At 37.1% G+C, this 26,983-nt stretch overlaps 2 protein-coding genes across 2 annotated transcripts; one reads left to right on the plus strand and one right to left on the minus strand.

Annotated features, from left to right (window-relative positions):
* Positions 1–1,319: 1,319 nt before the first annotated feature.
* Positions 1,320–2,827, plus strand: LOC114260484 (mitogen-activated protein kinase kinase kinase 20). Its single transcript, XM_028200628.2, has one exon. The coding sequence runs from the start codon at positions 1,584–1,586 to the stop codon at positions 2,619–2,621; it is 1,038 nt and encodes a 345-aa protein (XP_028056429.2). The 5' UTR covers positions 1,320–1,583; the 3' UTR covers positions 2,622–2,827.
* Positions 2,828–8,181: 5,354 nt separating this feature from the next.
* LOC114260483 (nicotinate phosphoribosyltransferase 2) lies at positions 8,182–26,072 on the minus strand. Its single transcript, XM_028200626.2, has 15 exons — positions 25,470–26,072; positions 24,490–24,637; positions 22,350–22,469; positions 22,076–22,210; positions 21,916–21,977; positions 20,455–20,530; positions 17,685–17,786; positions 15,808–15,924; positions 14,739–14,797; positions 10,367–10,541; positions 10,057–10,191; positions 9,886–9,984; positions 9,272–9,380; positions 8,712–8,824; positions 8,182–8,598 (listed from the first exon to the last, which is right to left on the minus strand). The coding sequence occupies exons 1-15, from the start codon at positions 25,628–25,630 to the stop codon at positions 8,521–8,523; spliced, it is 1,689 nt and encodes a 562-aa protein (XP_028056427.2). The 5' UTR covers positions 25,631–26,072; the 3' UTR covers positions 8,182–8,520.
* Between the last annotated feature and the right edge of the window lie 911 nt (positions 26,073–26,983).

Here is a 26,983-nt window from a genome sequence, read left to right on the forward strand (position 1 = left end):
TTTTTTTTAATAAATAATTTACATGAATTGCAATTGCTAAATAATTCCTTTATTTTTAATTTTTTTGGTAACTATAGTTATGATTTTACCACATTAGGTTAAACCTCATGTTTTTCTTCAAACAAGAGGGAGTGCTTCCCTTCCCTACCTACCTTCATATTGACGTTATTCTTTTTCCCCCAAACTCGTGGGAGTTCATACCTTTGTGTTGACGTTATTTTGATGTGCGTTTTTTTTCTTCCAAAGCAAAAATAGAAAAAAAATCATGTGTTACATACATATACACCAACTTGTAGCATAAACAACATGTTGTGATTCGAAAGTCACAATGATAGAGAGTATATCAAAGCAATGTGATTGGTAGACGTCCAAATCAAAATCTAGAAGAAGTTGTTGTGGTCACCAACAAGAGAAATGTAATAATACAAAATACTTCTAAACAGCAAAAAATCAAAACCCAAAAGACTTATTTGGTGAAGGTTGATATTTTGGTAGAGTAAGACCATCTCTAATAGTGCATTAAATCATGCATTAAATTTGAAATTTGATGAAAAAATAATTTTTTCAAGTTCTAATGGTTTCACAAATTTGATATTAAAATGAGAATGGAACAAATATTTCATCAAATTGAGGACAAGTTCTGTATTTCAGTATTTCACTGTTCTGGACTGTTGGACGGGGCAACCGGTCAACCGGTCGGTTGACCAACCGATCGACCGGTTCCCTTTCAAATAGGTAGGTTCAAACCGGTCAAAAAGTTTCAAACAGGTAAAAAAAAAAAAAAATTAGCCTTACCGGTTGACCTCTTCCCTTTTAATGCACAGTTGAAGCAAGCCATATTAGATTGAGAAAATTAGTTTTTTTTTTACTCAAATTTAGTGAAAAATTTAGTCCACTGTTGGAGATACTCTAATATTACACAAATTGAATTTTGATATTGATGTGATTTTTTCTAATGTTCTTTTTAATTTATAATTATAATGATTTAATGATAAAAATGTTAGTATCACATTATTTTACATGAGACTTTTATATAAAAATTTAATTTTATTAATAAATGCTAATTTAGGACACACTAAAAAGTTAAAAGATAAAACACAAGATATTTTTCATCAATTTCAAAATAAATGTGCACCTATTATGGGGGGATTAATAATTAATTCATTCAAGATTTATTATATCTTTTTAAGTAACGGTTAATTCATTGAATTATATCTTTGTAAGTAACGGTTAATTCATTGAATCAAAAATCACGAGTGGTAGAAGATTATTCAACTCATTCATTGCACCCTACAATTAAGGACACTAATAACTATCACAATCAAAACCGCGTGGAGACTCTTCTGTAAACAAAATCAAGAAAAAAAATACAAAATCTGAAGAATAATTCCCAAATCAAATCAACCACGTTTCTTTCCATATAGTTCACAATCACGTGCGTCAATCTTCGCCACCAATATCAAGATCTTATATATATATATGTATATATACCAATCCCCAAAACAGAGTTAGTTGTGACAGAGTGAGACAAAGAGCAAAGCAAAGCAAAGCAAAACCCAGAATTCAATCTGATTTTCGCTCCCATGGAGTGGGTTCGAGGCGATTTACTCGGCCATGGAAGCTTCGGAACAGTGAATTTAGGAATACCCAAGAGTCAGAGCCTTCAATTTCCTCCATTAATGGCCGTGAAAACTTGTGGGTCTTCACACTCTGCTTTGCTCGATCATGAAAAATCGATTCTACAACAACTCAAAGATTGCCCACAGATTATCGAGTGTTTCGGAGGAGATTTCAGCTTCGAAAACGGCGAGAAATTGTACAATCTGTTCTTAGAATACGCTATGGGTGGTTCTTTGGCTGACAAGCTCAAGAACTCCGTTCACCGGAGCTTGCCGGAATCCGAAGTCCGGCGACACACACAGTCGATTCTAAAGGGTCTTCAATGTATTCACGAGAATGGGTTTGTTCACTGTGATCTCAAGCTTCAAAACGTTCTTCTATGTCAAAACGATGTCGCGAAGATCGCCGATTTTGGTTTGGCAAAGAAATCGGGAGAGAAGATCGTGGGTTTTGAGTTGAGAGGTACGCCGATGTATATGCCGCCGGAGACAGTGGTGGCCGGAGAGCAGGAGGCGGCTGCGGACGTATGGGCTTTGGGGTGTTTGGTGGCGGAGATGGTGGCCGGAACGCCGCCGTGGCGGTGCTCGGCGGAGGGGAATGTGTGTGGGCTGCTGATGAGGATTGGGTTTGGGGAGGAGGTACCGGAGATTCCCGGAAAGCTGTCGGAAGAAGGAAAAGATTTTCTCGGAAAGTGCTTCGTGAAGGACCCTAGAAAGAGATGGACGGCTGAGATGCTTCTAAACCATCCTTTCGTCGTTGATCACGGTGATGATCATGATCATTACAATACCAGAGTAGTAGCATTGGAAGAGACATGCGACGCTACTTCATCATCTTCGTACTCGCCGAGAGGACCGTTCGATTTTCTTGATTCGGAGTTGGTTCAGTCGTCTTGTTCATTTATTACGCCTTTGCCATCGCCGGCAGAGAGGCTGCGGAGGTTGGTGACGGAGGAGAGACCGGATTGGTCTGTTACGGACAGTTGGGTCACCGTAAGGTAGTTCAGTTAGATTAGGATTCGAAGATTTTTAATTTTTAATTTTTAATTTTAATTAGAGGGGGTTGTCTATAAGGGGGGGTTGTGTTGACATCATTGAAAGGGTTGTTCTAATTGGGAGCTGAGAGATCAGAATTTCAGATTGTACAGGTTGTTTTTTTATTTTATGAGGAAGTAATTGAAAGAGTTCTTTCTTTTTTATGGGGAAAATGGGAGTTGCAACTTGCAAGAAGGCATGTGGTGTTTGGATTTGTTGTAGATATTTCATCCAGATTCTGCTTCTTTGTTTCCAAGTTTATATGATTTTTTCTTTTTTCATTGAAAGAATGAGAATTATCATCGATCCTGACAAGCAAAGCAAGGCTACCAAAGGATAATATAGGGAAATTTTTATTTTTTTAGAGTTGGTTTTAACAAGGGTGGTCCTAATAGCAGAACTTTTTTATTTTATTGTTACACTCCCCATAACCCCTTTCATCTTATCATTAATCTCTCAATTTCTCTTTACAATCCTATTTTGTTTTTCAAATCTTAATTCTACCCTACCCCCAACTACCAATTTGGGTTGATCCTATTGTTACGTGTGATCACCAATTCCCAACCTATTACACATAATGTGATATTTTGAGAAAATGATAAAAAGTTAACTTTTTAACTTTTTTTTAATTTTTTTATCTAAAAAAGTAAAGAGGGGGTGTGACTCAAAAAAATCAAAAAATTAAAAAAAAACTAAAAAGCTAATCTTCCCAAATTGTCCCAATATTTTTTTTTATTACTACAATCCTATCCTTTCATCTATCCTCATTTCTACCATCCAAACCCTCCCACCCTAGTCACCAACCATCACCACTATATCCATAACCCCTTCCCAACCCCTTATGCAATCCTCAAATTTTCTCTAGCCTCTATCGTCACCCCTTCCTCACTCTATTAATCCCGCACTCATGTGACCCCAACCTTTGTGATCCCTGACTCATCACCACCACCATCGTGACCACCCACTCTCATGACCCTCTATTTCCTTCTTCACCCCTCTTTCTTTATCTCTCTTTTAGTAGTGTCCAAGAAGCTAAGGAAAGTTGGGGTGACGGTAGGAAAATAAGGGGTGTGGTGCAGTGGGGTAGGGTGGAAGTGGGTTGTAGCGGTGAGATGAGATTGCAGAGAGGAAGGAATGGGCTGAGGGTGGAGAGGAGATACAAGAGAGGCTAGGGGTGGTTGGTAAGGGTTAGGAGGTGGTTGCTAGAGGTAAGGAGGGGCTAGGAGTGAGTACTAGAGGCGGTGATTATGAGTGCGTGGAGTTAGGGTTTGGATTTGGTAGAATTGAGGGTTAATTTTGGTACTACAAAGAATTTTTACAAAATTTAAAATTAATTGGTAGGAGGCCAAAGCCATGGGGTCCAAAAAAAATTAAGTATTAGCATCACCCTGTTAATAGTTTGTAACTTAAGAAATCCAAAGATGCTAGAATTGAGATCTTTTATATGATTCTCCTTAAAAAAACAATTACCCAATAAAATATTTGTTTTACGATTAATTTAACAACCTAACTTTAGAGTACCTACCGATATCACAATCTGTGCGATGACGAGGGAATATTACTACTGAATTGGAGAGTACCTAATTAGGGGCTGTTACTACAAATATCAAAATCTATGTGATGACATGGAATATTGGATTGTATTTAGATCATAAATTTTAATATCATGGATATTATCAAAAAAAAAAAAAATCATGAAAACCTAATTCAAATTGTCACCAAAGCACAAATTTGTTGGGGATGAACAACAAAATTACTACTAAGAAACAATTTAATTAACCAAACACATTCAAATATTTTTTATTTATTTATAGAAACTATGAAACGCTCAGAAAAAAAGATTTATAACTTAATTTAAAACTTTTAAGCTAATAATCTAAAAAATTATAATTATAAAATTTAACTTATATGTGATATTATCTAACTTTTCAATAATACTATTTTTTCAAGTTATCCTACTGTGCCCTCAAGGATAAATTTAATTCATGAATATTAATGAATTATATCTATTATATTCAATTATTTTTAGACCTAAAATTCTTTGTGACCTATGAAATCATTAATTATTGTATAAAATATGTAAAACTCTATTCACAATGACTTTCAAAACTCTATGAAACTTATGTTAATTCATGCTTATAAATTAAAAAACCACCACAAAATATATTTCGGTTTATGGATTCTTTGTTGATTTCCTATAGTTGGGAGCAGAGAGATTGTCATTGGACAATGGTTACTAGAATTTCGATAGGAATTGTAGGATGTTAATATATTATCATTCCAATTTGCCCAAACAATTTGAATTATACTAAGATCTAAAACATATTAAAATATTAAGGTAGTATAAAAATTTTGACTACAAGCCCCATTTCGAAGTTTCTCCTCGTATAAAGAATGTGAAAAGTAGCTTCGGAGGAAGAGTATCTAACATCAAAGCTACTGAATTCAATTTATTATTGGAATCAAATTGATTGGTAAGAAAATTGAAAATTTGAATTACCTCTAATATTAATATTAATAAATATTATTAGCAAATGCTACACAACAATATATGTTAATATAGAAGATGTGCTATATCAAAGTTTTATCATTTCTAGGATTTTAATAATTTTTTTAACATACATCATCATTATTGATAATTTTTCATTTCTAATAATTTTATTCCATCCAACCCATATTCTTTTTAACTATTCCATTAGGTCCAATTTGAGATAAGAAGACCAAAATACCCTTTTCATCTACTTATGTTCCATTTAGTTTACATTATTTTCTTACATTTCAATAAGTCCTATGGGTGACATAATTACCAAAATACCCCTAATGTGAATGTTCACACCGTCAATGTGAATGTTCATATCGTCAATGTGTAGGGGCTCGGCCCATGTCGATCCTCGTGGGTGCCCAGAAAAATTCGAGTCGGCCGGGCCAGCCCACAGGCCAAAAAAATAGGCCCGGCCCGGCTCGTTGATAATGTGAATATTCACATTGACAAGTTAACATTCACATTGATAGGAGTGTAAAATTGGCCCGCCGCCCGGGGCGGGCCCGGACCGGCCCGTTCATAATGTGAATATTCACATTAACATATTAACATTAGCATTGATAAGAGTGTAAAATTAGCCCGTGACACGTGGGCAGCCCGAAGCCCGGGCCGGGCCCGTTGACAATGTGAATATTCACATTGACATGTTAAAATTCACATTGATAGGAGTGTAAAATTAGCCCGTGGCCTGTGGCCGGCCCAAAACCCGCCCGCAGCTCGTGGGCTGCCTTGGGCAGGCCCGGCCCGACCCGTTGATAATGTGAATATTCACATTGACATGTTAACATTCACATTGATAAGAGTATAAAATTAACCCACGCCCCGTGACTGCCCGAAACCAGCCCACGGCCCGTGGGCGGCCGGGGGCGGGCCCGGCCTGGCCTGTTGACAATGTGAATATTCACATTGATATGTTAACATTCACATTGATAAGAGTGTAAAATTGACTTGCGCTCCATGGGTGGCCCGAAGCCCGCGGGCGGCCCGGGGCGAGCCCGACCCGGCCCGGCCCGTTGACAATGTGAATATTCACATTGACATATTAACATTCACATTGATAGGAGTGTAAAATTGGCCTGTGGCCCGTGGGCGGCTCGAAGCCCGCTCGCTGCCCAGGGCGGCCCGGCCCGGCTCGTTGACAATGTGAATATTCACATTGACATATTAACATTAACATTGATAACAGTGTAAAATTGACCCGTGACCCATAGGCAGCCGGAAGCCCGGCACCGGGCCGGGCGGGCCCGGCTCGTTGACAACGTAAATAGTCACATTGACATGTTAACATTCACATTGATAAGAGTGTAACATTAACCCGTGCCCCGTGGCTGTCCGAAACCCGCCCACGGCCCGTGGACTACCCGAAGCGGGCCCGGCCCGGCTTGTTGACAATGTGAATATTCACATTGACATGTTAACATTCACATTGATAAGAGTGTAAAATTGACTCGCGTCCCATGGGCGGCCCGGGGTGGCCTGGGTTTGGGTCCGGGCCTACCGCGGGCCGCGAGCGAGCTTCGGGCAGCAGACAAATTTTACACTCCTATCAATGTTAATATTAACATGTCAATGTGAATATTTACATTGTCACGGGTCGGGCCAAGCCCGCTTCGGGCTGCGGTCTGGCTTCGGGCCGCCCACGGGTTGCGGGCCAATTTTACACTCCTATCAATGTGAATGTTAACATGTTAATGTGAATATTCACATTGTTAACAAGCCGGGCCGGGCCGGGCTTTTGGCCGCCCATGGGCAGCATGCCAATTTTATACTCTTATCAATGTGAATGTTAACATGTCAATGTGAATATTCACATTGTCAACGGGCCGGATCGGGCCCGCCCCAGGTCTCCCATGGGCCGTGGATGGGTTTCGCGCCGCCATGGGATGGGGGCCAATTTTACACTCCTATTAATGTGAATGTTAACATGTCAATGTGAATATTTACATTGTCAACGGGCCGGGCCGGATCGAGCCCGCCCTGGGCTACAGACCAATTTTATACTCTTATCAATGTGAATGTTAACATATCAATGTGAATATTCACATTGTCAACCGGCCGGGCCGAGCCCGCCCCGGGCCGCCCACGGGTCGTGGGCGAGTTTCGGACAGCCACGAGGCACGAGTTAATTTTACACTCCTATCAATGTGAATGTTAACATGTCAATGTGAATATTCATATTGTCAACGGACCGGGCTGGGCCCTCCCCGTGCCGCGGGCGGGCTTTTGGCCGCCCATGGACTGTAGGTCAATTTTATACTCTTATCAATGTGAAAGTTAACATGTCAATGTGAATATTCACATTGTCAATGAGCCGGACCGGGCTCGTCCCGGGTCGCCCGTGGGCCGCGAGCGGGTTTCGCGCCGCCACGGTACGCGGGCCAATTTTACACTCCTATTAATGTGAATGTTAACATGTCCATGTGAATATTCGCATTGTCAACGGGCCGGGCCGCCCTGGCTCCTGGGCGGGTTTCGCGCCGCCCACGGGCCAATTTTACATTCCTACCAATGTGAATTTTAAAATATGAATGTTCGCATCATTAAATTGCTAATTGTTCAAAAAATATTTATAAGGGTATCAAAATTGAATATAAGGGCATAAGTGTCCAAGAAAATAGTGTAAATCAAGAAAATAGACTTTATAGAATAAAATTATACATATATGGGACTAAATAGATTAAAAAATTCCTTGATGAACTTCTTAAGTTAAAACACTTTTAAATTGGACTTATCAATAAAAATTCCTTTTTCATTTCGTATTTAAAATATTATCTTATAAGTTTTACTCATTCGCAACTGTAAATCTGTCAGCTACTTTAGTAGTTGTGGAAGAACTCAAAGCAAACATTTTTATTATTGTAATCATTATTATTATTTAAACTACGTATCAAGAAAGAAGATTATTTATTTGACAATAAGAAAAACATATAAACTAAGGTCAAGTTTGAGAACTTGTAAAAAAGTTAAAAAGTCAAAAAATTATTCAAAAAGTTAAAAAATTAATACTATTCACCAAAAGTCAACAATTACGGTTACACAACTCTCAATTCGAATTTTTATCTACAAATCAATTTTTATAATTTTTTATTACATATTTTTTCATAAAAAGTCAAAAAGTTAACCCAAATATCTATATTTTCAACCTCAATTTTTTAGTTCAAAAAGACAAAAAGACAAAAAGTGCACTTATTTAGGACATCTCAAATAACCCCTAAACGCGTATAAAATACTGACTGATTGAAGAAGCTCCTCCAACAGCACTTCAATCACTAATGCCCTCCCATTATGCATGCAAAATCTGTCGTTACCCTTGTCTGTACATCCTCACTGCAACTCGCCAACAGGCGCCTCGTTGAGCCATAGGAAGTGGATGAAGTCGTACAACTTTGCACTTACACTGACCTGCTCGGGGATAGGAATTGTATATCTTAGTACTTGCAGATAACGAAACATATACAAAGGAAAATGTTTTAATTTGCAGAGTCGGGCAATCAAGAGATGTATTTGTACAACACCTTGTAAGGAGTCGGATTCAATCTCCTCATGTGGTCAGACCGCATTAGTTCCAGTTGTTTAATACAACGATCCCTGATGTCCTTGAGCGGTGGAAGTTCTTCTCTTGCTTTGTCTTCAAGAAGCAAAAAACAAAGTTCAGACATTGTAAGCAAAATTTAAAATCTTTCACAAACTGTATACACAAAGTTAGTCTTAATTATTTATTGCTAAGAAATGCTAAAGAAATTTCTGATCTTCCAATAAAATATTGAAAGTTATGTAGTCCACCTATTACTGCAAAACCTAATTCTCAATCACAGAAGAAAAACCTTTTTCAAACACGACTTTCTTTTCATTTAACTTCAACAATGTATAGATGTGGAAGACAACAAGGACGTTGAGATTGATAAATAAAAGGCTAAAACTGGTTTTTAAATGACTCACATGAATGAACAAAACAAAGCACTGTAAATGGTAATTTTCAATGTAGAAACACAGAAATTAATATAAACACTCAAAATTATGCATTGACAAGCTGGCTATATTTGAAGATCAAAGTTACGTATCTACAAATTCTCACCTGTGCTGCCAGGCCAGAAACACTTTAGAAGCTCCTCAACACGTTGCGGCACCACATATGCTCGCTTTGATTCACTAAATGGGTGACGACACAAAATTCGTTCTGATACCTACACACAATTTGCTTTGATTCAAACTGGGTAAACAACACAGACTGACTTCATCAAATGGGTGACGACACATCACTTTGATTCATTATAAGAAAATAGTTCCAGTAGCGAATAAGTAACATGAACCTGTATGTAGTATTCTTATCATGTTTTAACTTTTGATGCATATAGTTATACTTAAATTTTTTAGTTTTAGTACAAAAAATAACTCGAACTTTCGAAGGTGGATGAATAAAAACTGGCAGTTTCTCAGGAACTGAAATTAATTATGTTCTTCATTAACAAATGTTTAGATATTTCATTCTAATATAGTGATTCAGAAAGTAGATTGCATGGGGAAATATGGAATTTTATGGCAGGATAGATGATAAAGTATGAAATTTAATGTGCTACGTTAAATTCATCAGATTTCTTGAATCTATTGCGAACATGTCACATAATTGCACAGAAGAGAAAAGGATAAGAACAAAGAGATTAATAGGAACAAAGCATGCAGGTGAACTACCTTCGGAGGTGGTTCATTTTCCCCCGTCATTATATCTACAAGTGGGTAGCCTTCTTTCCCGTACAATCGGAAACACCGTTTTCTACAAGGAATAGAGACCTAAAACCACAAGGTCAACCTTCATAATATAAAACCATAAGGCCACCAAAATATTTAACGGCATGAGCAAACCTTTGAAACATCTTCAGAAAGTTTGATACGAGGCTGATTATTTATTTCGACAAGCTTGAAAACACAACCTAAAGCAGCTTGAGCATAACATGTAACAAGATAAGTTCCAATTCCGAATGCATCAACTTCATGCCCCTGTGGAGGAAAAAAATCACTCAATACAAATATTTAGGTCCATAAATAAAGTCATCTTCTCTTTTTCTTTCTTTCTGTAATAAATGAAATCTTCAACATTGTTTAATATAAATTTGACAATCAATAAATAGAAAATGGAACTATGATGGCAATATTGAATTAGAGATATACTTACCTGTTTGTTTAAAGCATCTAAAGTTTCCTCATTGAGGTCATTACTAGCAGTAATACTCATCTTTCCAAAATCTGGCACTCTGAGTTCCTTCTCAATAGTGCGAAAGAACTTGCGGGCTTCACAAGATAAATACGCAAGGTCACCAGAGTCTAACCTAATGCCTACTGCTTTGTACCTGCACATTATGTCAGCTGGGCAATGAAGTTTAAAACTCATAAAAACAAAACAAAAAAGAAAAAGCGTTTGTCTTATATAAGCAGATAATAGGAAATATAATGAGGCAAATAGTAAGGATAACATAAAGACACACCTAAACTCTCAGAGAAAAATGACAACACAAAGCAGCACCGAGGCTTATAGACAACTTGTAAAATACCGATGGACATCATACTCGCAAGAGCATTATTATATCATGGGTTTTGTAAAGTCTACTGAAAGAAATAATGTATAGAGAAAGAGAGAGAATAAATTGTATGTATTATTATTGATTGATATATTGATATATCTATTACAATGATTCATGATTCCTATATATAGAAGAGGGTGAGTGTGTAGTAGGTAAGGAGTAGGTGAAGTGGAGGTGGTAGTGGTGTAGTGGGTTAGGTTTAGTGGAGTAGGTGAGGTGGTAGTGGTGTAGTGGGTTAGGTTTAGTGGAGTAGGTTTAAGTGGGTGAAGTAGGTGGAGAGTAGGTGGATTTTAACAGCCCCCCGCAAACTCAAGGGGGGATAGGAACTAACCAACTTGAGTTTGGAGAGAGTAACAAAATAAGAAAATACATAAAAATAAAAGAGGATAGGTGACACTGTATGGTCGTGTCAGACCATTGGTGAAGACACTGGATGGTGGTGTCATAACGTTGTAGAGGACACTGTATGGTGGTGTCATACCGATGTAGAAGACAGTTTATGGGGTCATGTCGGACCGTTGTAGCAGATAATGCTGTGACAGTTGTTGTGACAGTTTACGGAGTCTTGCTGGACCCTTGTAGAAACTAACCGGAATCAATGTCGGGACAGTTTACAGAGTCTTGTCGGACCCATAAAGGAGCTAACCGGAATCAATGTCGGGACAGTTTACAGAGTCTTGTCGGACCCATAAAGGAGCTAACCGGAATCAATGTCGGGACAGTTTACAGAGTCTTGTCGGACCCATGAAGGAGCTAACCGGAATCAATGTCGGGACAGTTTACAGAGTCTTGTCGGACCCTTAAAAAGTCGCACCCTCAAAAGGTGTGCCCAATCCATAAAAAGGCGTGCCATCAAAAGGCGTGCCCAATTCATAAAAAGATGTGCCATCAAAAGGCGCGCCAGACACGCGGCAATGCACGTGATCGACAGTGCGCGTGTCGGCCTCTTCGTCATGTGCTATATAAATGAAGGCGGAGGCTGAGAGACCATGTAGAAATCAAACCAGTCTGAAACCTCTGAAAAACTCTTCGTGGGCTGAGAGAGATACACTGGTAACACTCTGTAAACACTCTGTAACCAACCCATCTCTGAAACACTCAGCAACCATAACATGGCCTCTTCTTCCCGTCCAGCTACCCAGAACATGGCCTCCTCTTCCCGTGGTCTGCTTACGCTCTTTCCGGAACTGAACGAGTCCACAAGAGAAATAACTGGTGCGGTGGCCAGTGAACCCCAACTAAACACTTCTGGGTTTGCTCCTTTGAACTTTCCGATGCGGTCGGTGGAGCAAAAAATGGCGGTGCAAACTGATATTGAGGCCAATCAGTATACTCTGAAGTCATGTGTGGAAACCATGACGGCGGTCACAAACTTATCGCACCGGCTGCAGAGCAGGACAAATGAGGTGCAGCAGTTAAACGCCCAACTGGCTCTGCTCCAACGCATGTATAAGGATGCGCGAGCAGAGATAAGTGTGCTAAAGGCGGAAAACAAGGAGCTGAAGCGGAAGGCCACCGTTATGTTCCGATTTGGAGGGCCGCCATATGCTGTAGTGGAGGAGCAGGGAGGAGTGAACTTGCTTGGTGGTCTAGGAAGCACGGAGGCAGCACCGTCAAGGGCCGCTCAGGACGGAGGCAAAAAGAAGAGACCGGCGGCAGAGTAGAGAAGAAAAATCCCACTGTGGGTGTGGTTGTTGTTTTGTTTTGTTTTGTGTTTTTTTATTTTTATTTTTTTTATTTTTATTTTTTTTATGGTGTAAAATGCTGATCGGGGTTGATCCCCGGCATGAAGAAATGACAAGTTTGTAAAATGTTTTTTTTTTTTTTTTTTTTTTTTTTTTTTTTTTTTTGTTTTGGGAGTGTTTTGTTGAAAAAATAAAAATAAAATGAAAGAAAACAAGGGAGAAGGAAAATAGATAAAAAATATTTATAGATGGATTATATGAAAAACATCAGTGCGATTGTTTCAAAATAAAGTGGGGTATTTAAAAAAGAGGAAAAGTGACTTGGAAAAAATAAATAAAAATAAGTGATTTTTGAAATCAAATGGAGGAGAGAGAGGGACAAACCCATGTGATAAAGTGGAGAGAGAGTCGGTGAGTGGGGTGCAAAAGGTGAAGGAGAAATGATGGATTGAAAATGGTTTGGGTCAAAAGTGGACACTGTTAGTGGGGAACATGAGTGCATTGATTATTTGATATAATAATAATAATAAAAAAAATAAAAAGTTAGAACAGTTTGAGAGAATGAGTGGAGTATGGTAAGGGTTTCATCCAAAGCCAAAATTCCTGCAGCGAATCACTTCGCAAATCCTAGCATGAGCTTTTTCTCTTTCCAGGCTTATTCATGAATTTCCTGGTGATTTCAAGAGCCTCTGGTGGCATTGTGGCAGAGAACACCCCAACCTGGATTTTGGGTGGCAGCAACTGAGAACACCCCAACCTGGATTTTGGGTGGCAGCAACTGGAAAATATCATAGATCTGATTTTTAAAAACCTCGTGACAGCATTTCATCAGCTTCATCCAAGACAAACATTTTGATGTAAACAGGGCGAAGTGATTGTCTCCGCAACATGTCAAACACACGACCAGGAGTACCAACAACAACATGAACCCCACTGGAGAGAATGCGCTGATCTTCGCGCACACTAGTCCCTCCAACACAAGCATGAACCTTCACACTTTGCTAGGCAAGTTCAAGAGTGGGTGGAAGAACCAAAGCTTGGCACTCAACCAAGCTATAATCTAGCTGCTGCAGAATTCCAGAGCAGAATGTTGCAGTGTTTCCAGTTCCAGACTGTCTCGTCATATGAGGTGAAGAATTCTTCTCCATCAGCCTCACACATGACTACAGTTGCACAAATCTTTGTTGATTTTATCAGCGGAATAGGTTGAGGTCCGGCGGGCGGCTAAGGTGAGGTTGCCGCCCGCCGGGGAAGCGAAAATACTAGGTTTTAAACCAGCTCTGATACCATGAAAGAAATAATGTATAGAGAAAGAGAGAGAATAAATTGTATGTATTATTATTGATTGATATATTGATATATCTATTACAATGATTCATGATTCCTATATATAGAAGAGGGTGAGTGTGTAGTAGGTAAGGAGTAGGTGAAGTGGAGGTGGTAGTGGTGTAGTGGGTTAGGTTTAGTGGAGTAGGTGAGGTGGTAGTGGTGTAGTGGGTTAGGTTTAGTGGAGTAGGTTTAAGTGGGTGAAGTAGGTGGAGAGTAGGTGGATTTTAACATCTACCATTTGTATATGTGGTAGGTTTTGCAAAATTGTGCACATGCCAACACATTCATTTTTTCACATCCAATCAGATTTTTATAAAATAAACTGACAACATTATGAAGATTACATATATTAGTTTGCATTGGTATCTAGCACATTGTTATTATTCTTGTATTAATTCTTCTAGACGTATGTACAAAGTCACTCAAATTATGCGATCTATTGAAGATTTTCCACAGGGAGTGGGAAAGTGAAATACATTTCATTTGAACAAGACATTCAAACTTCACAAAAGACGTTAGCAACTTATCTGATGTATGAAGGAATTGCTACCATAATGTAAAACATTTGCATTCAAGTCTAATAAAATATTTTCCATAATATGTTTTACTTTTTATAAGTAATAAGGCCCTGATAGTTTAACAATAGTTAATTGGTAACCTTATATATTAAACTATACCTCCCATTCAATATCACTATCGCACTAATCACCACCATGATCACTATATTGTAAGTGTGTAAAGGCAACCATTTGGTCTTGGTAAAGAAGATTGTTATTTGGGGAAGAAAAAATCCACATGTCAAACTAAATTGAAGTGGGAGGATACCACAAAAACGAAGAGAAAGGTTGATAAATGGAAAACTTTGGTCATCATAGTGAAACCACGTTCACACAAAGAGAAACAATCATAGTAAGCAAAGATGTATATACACTTGTAAACCTTTTGAACATACCCTAAATCATTGAGTGCCAGAGCAACCGCACAGAAATTAGGAATTCCACTTCTCATAACCTGGTAAAATGAGCGCAATTTTGTTATAGTTGGGAAACCAAAGATTGATTGACTCAATGGTAGATGTACCGATATGAAAGTAAGACAGTATGGCTTGCACAAGAGTGAAGTAGTAACCATGCTTGTGAATAAACAAAACGAAGCAATATCACCTGACTTCAAATGCGAAGCAACATAAAGCACATGTAACCGGGAAAAAGTAAAATCTACTACTAAAAGTATGACCACAAGTTACGATGTGAGCAATTGGTTGCTAGTAGATTATGAGATGCAAATATCAAGATCATATTGTAAATGCCAAAATTCAAGGGTTATTTTTTGAAGATATCTATAAACGGGAATTTTTTCCCTTTTTTTCATAAAGGAAAATTGCATTAGATAAGAAAGAAGAGAGAACCAAGAACACAGGAGGTATACAAAAAGGCAAAGAAAGCCAAAGATATCAACAAATTGGAAAATGACAATTATGCCCCATAATTAGCATCCCCTAAAAGCACCCAAGGAAGAAAAGGACACTAAGAGCAAGAACTAAGAAGAGTGTCTTCCATCTTTATAGTTGCTTCAGAGATTTGTAACAAATTCAAAATATGGTACCCATGGCTTATCTAGGCAACCTTAAAGCTTAAAACTATTCAAGTTAACAAAGTATCTTGGGAGGAATGGGCATTTTAAGGAAACAACCCCACATGACTAGAACTCACTAAATGATGAAGACCCTGATTTAAGTAGCAGATCTCTAGAGTTTAATGAATCAATCTAAGAGAGATTGAAATTTGAAAATGAATTTACAATCTTTTGCACCCTATCTAACAGCCCTTTAGATATAAAACAAACTGAAAATAATGATTAGGTAAAAAAAAATTGTTGGTCAATCATCTTGTAATACATGTTTTGTCTAATATGATAAAATCATCTGTTTGGTTATAAACAACAAAGATAAACAAAAAAGGCCGGTTAGATGAAAGATTATACCACATGATACAAGGTTAATCTAACAAGCTCATACTTACATCATATGTGTCTACAAGAGCTAGAAAACTGTTGGGGAATGCTAGGGCATATGAGGTGAAGGCTGCTAACTCACTCTGATTCGTCTCACCAAAAATGCCATGTAATGAATGTGATCGCTGAAAAGCATCCACAAACAAAACAATTCAAAAATCAAACATGTAAAGATAAGAAAACACATACAACACTAAAAAGCCTATTGCAGATGCCAAAAAGCCATCCTAAAATTCAAAACAAAAAGAAAGAAAGAAAGGTATAGAGTATCAACATAAATTGATCATATTTGTATTCAATGCACTAAAATGCATGCCTACCTCAAATTGCAAGAGAAGAGGAGGGGGATGATGATATAGAGCATTGAAGTCTTATCAAAAAATAAGAAGAGAGGTAAATCTGAAACTTTATATGGAGCATGCTTTGCACATTATATAATTACTGCTTAGGGTCAATTTAATAATAATAAAAAAAAAGGTCATACCCAGTGCACAAGGCTCCTTACAGCAGGGTCTGAGAAAGGCAGTAGGTAGGCAGCCTTGCGCCCACTTTTTGCAGAGAAGCCGATTCCTGCGATTTGAGTCTTATTTTATGTATTTTGTAGGTTAGAATGTTGTTACACAAATTTATAGGTTCAAGCAATGTTTTTGGGTATTTTATATGGTTTTTAGAAGGTCTAGAATACTCTAATTAGAGAAAGTTTATTAGTTTCCTATTTGTGAGTTAAAGTTCTTATACAAAACGGAGAATTCTAACAACCTATAAGTATGCCTGTGGTTTTGCTTTTCAATAGAGAGTTGAGTTAATGAGAATTTAATTCTTCCTTTTTATAATGTTCATGCCCCCCCCCCCCCCCCCCCCAAAAAAAAGTGCACTTTTCAACCCCAAAAACCCCATCCAATCAAGCTTAAATCAAACCTAACACCTTCCCCTACCTACTAGCCTTCAATTCAACTACTGAAACCCTAAAATACTCAGTGTTAAAGCCTTCAAATAGCCTCAGTTAAGAAAATCCAGCAACCTGTCACTTTTATAACCAAACAATTTTAGCTCTTAAAACCCTATCCTTCGAATCTATTCCTACCCCTGAACCCACCAAAAATCCAATTGTAAGCGTCATTAGGCCAAATTTACAAAATAGTCCTACATCAGATGAAATAACTCTTGCACAAGCATGGTAGATGGAACTTTTCAGAAATTGGAATGGTATGTGATGTGGAGATATCCATGGGTGAATATCTTAGAACATATATGAACAGACATGATTGCATTCATGAATACTCCAATGCACTAGAAAATGGTCAATTGGCATGAGAAACACGAGTTGGAGAACAGAACTCGAAGTTGACAGGGTTACATTCATACTATCTACTTTTTCTGCACAAGAGCTATTCTAAAACAAACTATATTTACATGAAGTCATTGCAGTGTGTTATCATACAAGATGAAAATTCTCATTTTCATGCTGTCATGTGTGAATGTTCACAGCGCTTAGGTCCATTGGTCCAAAATTACTGTGCATGATTATCATAGTTTGCATTCCACATGAAAAAACATATTACGCATCTTGCATAAATTCATCATGCGCAACAAGGTTTCTTCAGTCTGCTAACTTACATTTGAAGTGGATATGCAGAAGGGTAGTCTCAAAAGCAGAAAAGTAACCCAGAACCATATGAACAGAATGGAAAAGGACAAGCAGAAATATCTTAAGCTCAAAAACACACAGTAACTCAAATCATATTAACTTGTGTCTTCAGCTGAAGATAAAATATTACATGAATATTAAAGAATAGTGAGAACAATAATTGCTGGACAATCCAAACATTAGTGAATCTAGGAGGGAACAAGAAATTAATTGAACAGTTGGGTAAAATCAGGGCACCTTTATTTTGCTTAGCCATGTCTGTGCTAGACTAACGAAATCCTCACAAGTACTTGAACCATCATGGCTTTTAAGTGATTTCTCCACAATCTCATCAGGGCTCTGCAAATCACTGAATCAATCAGATAAAAATAAACTCATGCAACAGAGAGTAAAAAACTCATGCAACAGGGAGTATGTACCCCAATAGAGTGATAAAGACGTGTTGTTCCCGTTTTCTCTAAATTGTTGAAAATATGATGTCCTATATGTAGAAATACAACAATGACACATTTGGAAAATGACTAATTGAACTAGATAATAGAAAGCAGGAAAATTTAAGCATGACTTGCATCATGGTGGCATACACACTGAAGTTCACATGAAAAAAAATATAAGAAAAAAGAAGAAGACCAAACATTTGATAACATAAGAGGAAAAATGCAAATCAAGATGTACACACTGACACAAACAACTCAATCTTTCGACAATTTCATGCCCCCTTGTAGCTGCTGAATATCGTAAATATTTGAGCAAGAAATTCACAACATTCAGTTTATGAGATAGATTGAACTGAATACGTACATCAGCAAATAAGAGGGCATAGTCATATCCTTATAAGAAAACCCAAAGCATCTTAAATTTCCTATTGCTTTATGATCTGGGTATGCTTTTAAGGATCCTAATGCATTTGCAAGCAATTGACAAACTTCCGTACTCCTCCAAACAGATAAAAGAAACAAGTAACCACCTAACGACCTGCGAAGCTAAGGATTATTTAGGTTATCATCTCCATTTCCCATAAGCAAAATATGAAGTTTAAAGTAGCTGAAAAGTAGAAAATCCACTCAATATTCCAAGATAAGGGCAACTTCTTGTGTGTTTGTAGACTCACTGACACCAAGAGCCAAACTAGATTTCAAAGTTAATCAGATGTCATTTCTACTTTAAAACATTTGATAACACTCCTAACACTGGGCATTATACCAACATTCTTCTTCTCTTTATTCCATCAAATAATTGTTTTTCTTAATATTCACCAAATCCATCAATTTATGTCCAAATTTCTGTTACATGGAACAAATTATTTCAGACACTTTTAATAAAGACAAACTAGACTAACCTTACATATAGATAAACTTCCTACATTGTGGAGAAATACTTTAAAACCTAGAGCTTTTAGTTAAAGAATCTGGATCCTATAGAGTGATCTTAGTATTTTTTGTATGGATGAGATTTAAGTCTACCAAAGTTGAGGGTACAATGGTATCGACAGTCACTTTTTAAAAAAATCTCAGCCATAGAAAAAATCACTCTAAGATCACTCTAGGAAAAATCGCTGTAGAGGATCCGGACTCTTAGTTTAAATTGGAGCAAGATAGAACATATGGAGTGTAAGTTCAACAAAACTAGAAGTATGAGAGCCAAGTAAAACTTAATGAAAATGAGGAGAATGTTGCTCAAATAGGATGGATGACATAGAAAAGTGCTTAAGATATTATTGTGTGATCATTTAGAATTTTTGACAAGTTGAAATAAAAGTTTTATAGAACTATAATGCCAAATACATTATATGTGGAGAACGTTTTGAAAAATGGATGTTGCCAAAATGAGAATGTTGAGATGAATGAATGGTGTCATAAAAAAATTTGAAGCAAGGAACAAGTACTTTCGTGAATTTTTTGTTTTTGTTTTTTTGGGATTGGCACCGGGGTATCCGGATCAAAACTTGACTAATCCCCAGGGGTGCACAAGCCCTCGACAAGGAGTTTCCCACAACTGCACCACAATTAATTCAAAGGTATTCTCTCAGTCCGATGGCCCCAAGGAATTGTTAACACCTAAGAGGTTTTGATCCCTGAACTTTGGAGGGAGCACACCCCCAAGACCCAAGGCCTTGCCACTAGGCCAACCCCTTAAAAATAAAATGAGAGGCTGGACCATGTATGACACTGACCAAATAATGCAATGATAATGAGGAGTGATGTGATCTAAATAATGCTAATAAGGAGTGATATCATACAAGTAGAGAGTGGCAAAAGGACAAGAAGAAAATGGATCCATGTTAGCCAACATCAGGCGATTGGGAATAAGGCTTATCGAGTTTCCATGGAAGTACATAATGCCCATAAATATCAATAAGTAAAAATGAAGAAACCTATTTTCTGCATAAGGTTGTGTTTGGATCTTAAATTTGTGTAGGGATTTGTTGATGGAAAGGAAAACGCAAGGGAAAAGTAACAAACTTCTCTTTTCCTTTCCCTCCAAGAATCCCTACTCAAATCCAAGATCCAACAACAACCTAAGATTTATGTAGGTTTTCTAATCTCTTAGTCATTAGGACTTTGGCATCTCCCGTGATTCCATGCTCATAGAACTTTAACATCACACTTGGTTAAAGTTATTCCAGGCAAATACTAAACAGATAGGAAAAACTTTTCTCACAATGAACACTTCCTCCAACAAAAAATAAAAAATAAAAAAATGAACTCAATATACAAAAGATTATTTAACATCAAATTGCAACTTTCCACAACTAAATCAACTCAATATACATAATCATAAATCAAATTTCATTAAGTTAATCATATGGGAAGCGAATAAAAACGCATGGTTGAAAGAAGAAGCTGTGTTATGGAGGGAAGACTGCAAAATACTAAATACAAAAATAGTTTTGGACCATCATTTTGGTACAAACAAAATTAACGAGCTGCTTCAAAGGATTTGTTTATAATATATGCTTAATAAATGTCAAGCTTCTGTATGGAAATTTCTTGCAAACTACACCAACCATAAATGAGCTAACAAAGGCATGGGAATGCGTTCCTCGGAGCGGTATTCCAAATAACCTCCCAGCTTCAACATTGCTGTCAACACAACTCAAAAGTAAAATGAGCCACTCCAAAATCTACTTTCATCAAGAAGTTACTAGAAAACAGTAAGGATGTAAAGTTCAAGTTATTCATAAATCACTCAAAAACGGCAATGCACAATATATCTTTCTGTCATTCCATGTCTAACCTTTTGGTTTTAAATCTCTAAGTACATTAAAACATACTCCACAGTGATAAAGTAGAAGATTAGCAATGGATGTTTGCCAAGTAACATATTGGGTTCATAAGCTTGTATCCTGTTGTGAGCTTAATAAATCCTAGTGTTTTCTCTCTCGTGATCTTGTATCCTCCTTTGTAGTAGTACTTCATTTGTGGTTGCAAGTTGAGCAATACTTATCTAAAAAAGGAACATACTGCGTAGAGTGCCAGTGAGGCATCAAAATTGAAAGGGAAAAAGAAAAAAAAAATCATAAATCACATTCGAAACACATAAACACACACACACACAAATACATAAAAAAAACTAAACATATTAATAGGAAGGGGGTGAGGCCAACAATAGCTTAAGATGTACGGCCTTGCACTAAATTTTTTTGCATCTCACATAATAAGATCAAATTTAGAAGCCTTCAATTCCTCCCCCCCCCCCCCCCCCCCCCCCCCCCTCATCATCAAGATTTCCTCTAATGTCCACATTCTAAAACCTCATTAACCAAAGAAATATGTAGATGAAGAGCTTATAAGTGAACCAATGGGCCATTTATCTCAAAAAATTTCACTTCCCTTTCTTTCATATATTCGTCAAATGCTTTATAACCCTCTACTCTGGTGCCGTGTAGTTGCAAAAGGCAAGCATTACCTTGGCTGAAGAGATATAGTATGGCAGCATTTTCCCTTATCTCAAACATAGCACACAGACAGGTATGATGAATAACTCCAAGTACAGTTATGGTGGACACATGTTCAAGTGGGCAGATCACATTGTAAATATCGCAACATGTAGCAACCATCTAAGACAGCAACGTGATATTTATAATTGTCCATGGATTTTGTAATAATAAGTTCAATATATTTTCATGAACAAATGTAAAGTTTTACACAAAAAATATTTCATTTGCAATACTTTTTTCTCAAATTACTACAAGAAAACCAACCCTATATTCCAAAAATTTGAGAAATGCAGAATCTAAATCAATCCCATCTCTCAAATAAGAGTGGCTTTAGTTTAAAGCTGCAATCAATTTGAATTTAAAACATTAACTTATTCCAAATAATTCTTAACATGAACAACAGGTTTTGAACCTGAGTTTCTGATCTGACCAATAGAGTAAAAAGACTCCAACAAATATATGCAATCCCAATACATAAGTTTGTTAACCACAAATTTAAATAATAATTTAATATTAAAAAAGAATCACCTTGTTGCATCAAATCCTCCAATATAGCTGTACTTTGAAGCCCCTATTCCACCATCCGGCCCCTAAATGTAAAAATAAAATTAAAAAAAATAAATATAGAATCTATCGAAAATGAATAATGCTAATAATTTCTTCAAATCAAAGAAAAAATCTCAACAACCTGTGCACGACGAAGCCCAAACTCAAGAAGAAGTTTTGATTTTCCAGCAACAAAACGATGCCTTGCTGCATTTGTAGATACTAGTGATGCATAATTTATAAGATTCAAAATTGGAGTTTCCAGCAATTGAACTACCTGGAATAACAATAAGAGTATTAAGGTGTATTATGATCACAATTCAATAATGTAAGCAATTAAAAAACTTCATAAATTTAATGCCGGACAAAGAGAAAAAAATTTCAGAAATTAGAAGAAACAGTATGTAGGTACTCACAGCAATTGGCCCTTCAACTATCAGGAGAGGTACCTTTGGGAAAGCAACAGAACCCTCGGGAACAGCGTGTACTTCAACATCAGAACAGTCAATTCCTCGAAGATAATCATAGAAACCATCCTATATTTCATCAATCAATAATAATTAGTGAACCACTATTCTATACAGTACGAACATAGGCATAGTATCTAACAACTGCAATTTTAATATACCAGTAGCAAAAAAATGTAAAATAACCATGTGAAATTCTTTCATATTAGTAGACAACTTGCTTAATTTTCTAATGTGAGAAAGGTTTCGTAAAAGAGTGTGCAATGGTGAGAATGAAAATAGATTATAGAGTTAGCATATAGTAGAAACTGTTTTAGCTTCTTGTAATGTTGCATTTGTATTCATAAATCCACATCTCACTCGCTCCAATATGCATTAATTTTAGTGTACCCTTGATGATTCCATAAACTCATCAGGCCCTAATAGCAAAATTTACACAGGCAATTTCTCTGCTATAATTTAAAACTCTGAAAGATTAAGTGGTCTACAATCTTGTTCATTTTGTACATCAGATACCACTGCAACCTAGTGCAAGAACAAGTCAACAGGTCATTCCCAATGCTGGTAGCCGATAATCAAGGGTGCTGGGAAACGTAGATTGGATATGGACCTAACCTTTGACATATATGCACAAAATGGCTAAAACTAAATGCGACTCCAACCTGCATTCCCATGCTTGGCAGTCTGAGCATTTTACCACTGCACAAAGCAACGGCCCCTTGTGCAAGAACAAGTCATTTCAAAAAGTTCTCAAGTGTTAGGAAACGAGCTGAACCAAGCCAAGCATTTGAGTGTTCAAGCTTGTTTACTAAGAATTAGTTGAGCTCGAGCTTGGCTAGCCAAATATTTGAGAAACTCGAGCTCAGCTTGAGGCAACTCAACTACATAAACGAGCCGAGCTCAATCTTGAAAAAAGGATTAAACTTAAATTAATTTACTTATTAAGATTAAAAAAAAAGAAAATAAAAATTACAAGCAAAATATACAAGAAGGCATATATTAATAAAAAAATCAATCAAATACGTAAACTTACACATAACACCAAACACAGTAGAAAAATAAAATTAATGAAAATTTATTTGATCTATTATTATAAATAAATATTAATTTATTTTCTTTATGTTCGCGAGCCTTATTGAGTTGAGCTTGGGGCTACTCTAGCTTGGCTTCATAATGAGCCTAAAAATCAAACTCGAGCTCGTTTATTTAGTAAATGAACCGAGCTCAAACGAGCTATAAACAAGTCGAGCTCGAGCTGTTCATGAACAGCTCAGTTCATTTGTAGCCCTAGGCTCATGTACATACATCAGACAACATTAGACATTGCCTCGTAATCTATAAACACAAAAGGCGCATTAAAAGTTGTGAACAATGTGTTGGATACAACATTTTATTTTGCAGAGAGGATAATTCATGTGACTATGTGCCACCATGGCTTGTGATCCAAATCATTGTGTCATATGATCCTACAATATTAAATTGCCAAAACGGTCCAAATTGTAGTAAAATTGGTATTATAGCGGGATCTCAAGTGGGACAGTGTGGGATCATAGTAGGATCATGGGTAGGATTACAACTAGCATCTTTGGTCTTAAGATTTTTCACCTTATTTTTACTATGTGTCATCCTTATCGCTGTTTTTACCTTCTTTTTATTTATTTATTTATAGAAAGTGGAATCTTACAATCCACAATCCAATCCGCGAGACCCTCTCACTGATGCCACGTAGGATTCCAATCTTAACAGCCATGCGTGCCACAGAGTTGGGAGCGAAAAACACTTGCCATCGATCCAAGTCACAACCTCTTATTCTCATCTGTATATATGGCATATGCCCACAAATATAAATCTATACTGGCATCCAGTCATCCATGTTCTACAACAAAGCCTTCTTGTGCAAATATTGCTCAAATATTGAAAAGAAAAAGGAATTTTTTTGCACAACCCTAGGACAATGCATGACGTAACACAATTCACTTTTATATTTCAAAAATGAAAAATCTTTCCCCCAATTGCATGTATGCATCATATGAAAAATTCTGAAGGCTTTTACTATTTATCCATAGACAGCAAAGATGAACTAGTTTACCTCACATGTTTTAGGCAATGATGCCCGGATAAAAGCGATCTCCTCAGCTGTAAATTTAAAATTAGCAATGAACCTTATGCACTCTTCAAGACCAGCAAAAATTGTATATTCACCGCCGAAGGGATTCTTCCGAAAATATAAATCGAACCTGAAACATATTAAAGGTTGCAAGTGATAGGCATATTAGAAATATCCAAAGTATATATGGCCTCATAAAGGATTGCTTCACAATATGGAAAGAACAAAGTTAGAAGCTCAAAAGCGAGAGGAAAAGCACACCAGCAAAATATAAAGTCAGTGCATACATGAAATTTCAAGAAGAAATCACCATGAAAATTCTAATCATGTTAAAGGTTACAAATGATAGGTTTCATTTCTCACCATAAGTGGTGAGATTTAATGAAAAACAAATTGATTGGTAGTTGATTTTTTATAATACCAAGATTGGCCATTGCAAAGAAAGAAAAAGAAATTTCACCCATATACCTATATCACATACTTTGCTTTCCTACTCATCCAAACATGATAGTAAGAAAACATAATCATTTCTTTCTTTTTCTTACCTATATGAGAGAAACAACAATCATTTCTTTTCTTTTCTCATCCGGCAATCCAAACATATTAACGACCCTGTAGATTCTTATGTTTGTCGAATTCATTCAACCAAGCTCATCATTTTCTCAGCTAAATCACAACATCCATGTTAATGAGATTCCTTTTCTATGGTTCCTTGTTTGTTCTGTAGCTTCCTAAAAGTTCATAGCTTGAACACCACAAATGCTACTTTTTCACAAAACTTCATTAGGATTAAATTCAACGGCCGGGTTTCATCAATTGACTATTGGACAACGACCCACTTTCAATTACAACCAAAATTTCAACTAATGCTATCAAATAAACACCATACAACATTAAAAAAGTACAAAAAAAAAGAAGAAGAAACAAGAATGGCAAGAGACAATTGAGGAAAATGGACTCACACGGCTCGTTCGTTATGCTTGGCAGCTTTCCAGTAGGAATAGGCCATGGTGAACTGATAGAAATCGGAGAGGAGAGGTGTCACCATCGGATTGGTCGGTCCTGGGATAACAGGACGCTGGTTTTGTTCTTTTTTGGGGCCATTTGCTTTCGCAGCCTCCATTGCTGGGCGTACAAAATCCTAGGGTTCGGCTTTCTCTCTCTAGAATCTGCTTCTTCTTCTTCTACGTCAATATATATATATATAAACAAATAAATAGGAGAAAGCAATGAGAGTAGAACTCCTCTAAGAGAGAGAGAGAGAGAGAGAGTGGTTAAGACCGTTGGAGAGAAAGGGATGGAGGAGAATCAATTTACGCAAACAATGAAGTAATGGAAGGACTACGATTAACGAACCAGAATCCAACCAAAGAAAACAAAACAAAAACACTCGCAACGAGTTGGTGCCATCGAATCCACCGATTACTCTCGACATTTTTTTTAGTGTTAAAAATTCGATACAAATATAATAATGGATACAAAATTCACATGATTTATGGGTTAGTGAATTCCATCGAGTCTATTTTGACTATGTAAAGCACACTCGGTTTAAAAGTTTAAATTATAATTTTGTTTACTTGAAAAAGTTTAAATTATAATTTTGTTTACTTGAAAATATAAGCGTTGAAATACTTTGTTCAAAGAAATAAATTTAAATAAAATGACTAAAATGCCTTTTATATATATTATACACTATCATCGTTCACAAAAATCAAAAACACTCTCTCTCTCTAGTTCTCACAGTCACTTATTCACCACAAGCAGCTTCGCGGAAACGATTAGTCGACGTCGTCAGATTCTGACGACAAGAAGACATCATCGTTCTCGTCTCTTCTGGAGGTCATTATCATCATGATTGAGGTTCTGCCACCGTCAAGAAATCCTTCACCACTACACCGCCGCGTCAACCACTTTAGATCTGAGATCATCACCTCAATTCGATGACTCTATCGCCTCCGCCATTGCCATCGTGACTACCGCTACCACCTCTGTCGCCGCCCTCTCTTTCTCTTTCTCTCTCTCTCTCCTTTCCTCTTCTCTTCACCCTCCGTCGTCGATCTTCTCACATCGTTGCTATCACCTCTTCCTCTTTCGTCACTGCCGCAACCACCACTGCTGTCGCCACACCTCCTTCATCGCCGCCCTCTCTCTTATCCTTTTCTCTGTTTCTCTCCCTCTCTCTATATATATGTATATGTGTATGTTTATATGTTTCATGAAAATAATTTGGTTGTTGTTGTTGGGAAATTAAACTGGAAACCATAATCATAAAATAATACAATATCGAAATGCAATACCAAATTAGTCAAGACTTATGTTGGACACAATTTCTTTAAGTTTTAATTCGCCTCCACCTAGGTGCTCGGATTATCGGCGCCAACCTTACAAGATACAACGACTAGAATCCAAGACAGTAGCACGACGATCCCAGATATAGTGAACCAAACTTGTGTTGCACTCTCTTTGACTCAAAGAC

This window comes from Camellia sinensis, chromosome 4, assembly GCF_055761805.1.
Source record: "Camellia sinensis isolate YWXY chromosome 4, ASM5576180v1, whole genome shotgun sequence".
NCBI lineage: Eukaryota > Viridiplantae > Streptophyta > Magnoliopsida > Ericales > Theaceae > Camellia > Camellia sinensis.

Excerpts from the sequence above, each read along its gene's own strand:
- LOC114260483 (XM_028200626.2), bottom strand. The coding sequence starts at position 25,630 with ATGGAGGCTGCGAAAGCAAATGGCCCCAAAAAAGAACAAAACCAGCGT. Across the intron at positions 14,798-15,807 it reads CTCTTGTAGACACATATGAT|GTTATGAGAAGTGGAATTCC; the intron begins GTAAGTATGAGC and ends TCATTTTACCAG. Across the intron at positions 8,599-8,711 it reads TGAATCCGACTCCTTACAAG|GTCAGTGTAAGTGCAAAGTT; the intron begins GTGTTGTACAAA and ends ATCCCCGAGCAG.
- LOC114260484 (XM_028200628.2), top strand. The coding sequence starts at position 1,584 with ATGGAGTGGGTTCGAGGCGATTTACTCGGCCATGGAAGCTTCGGAACA.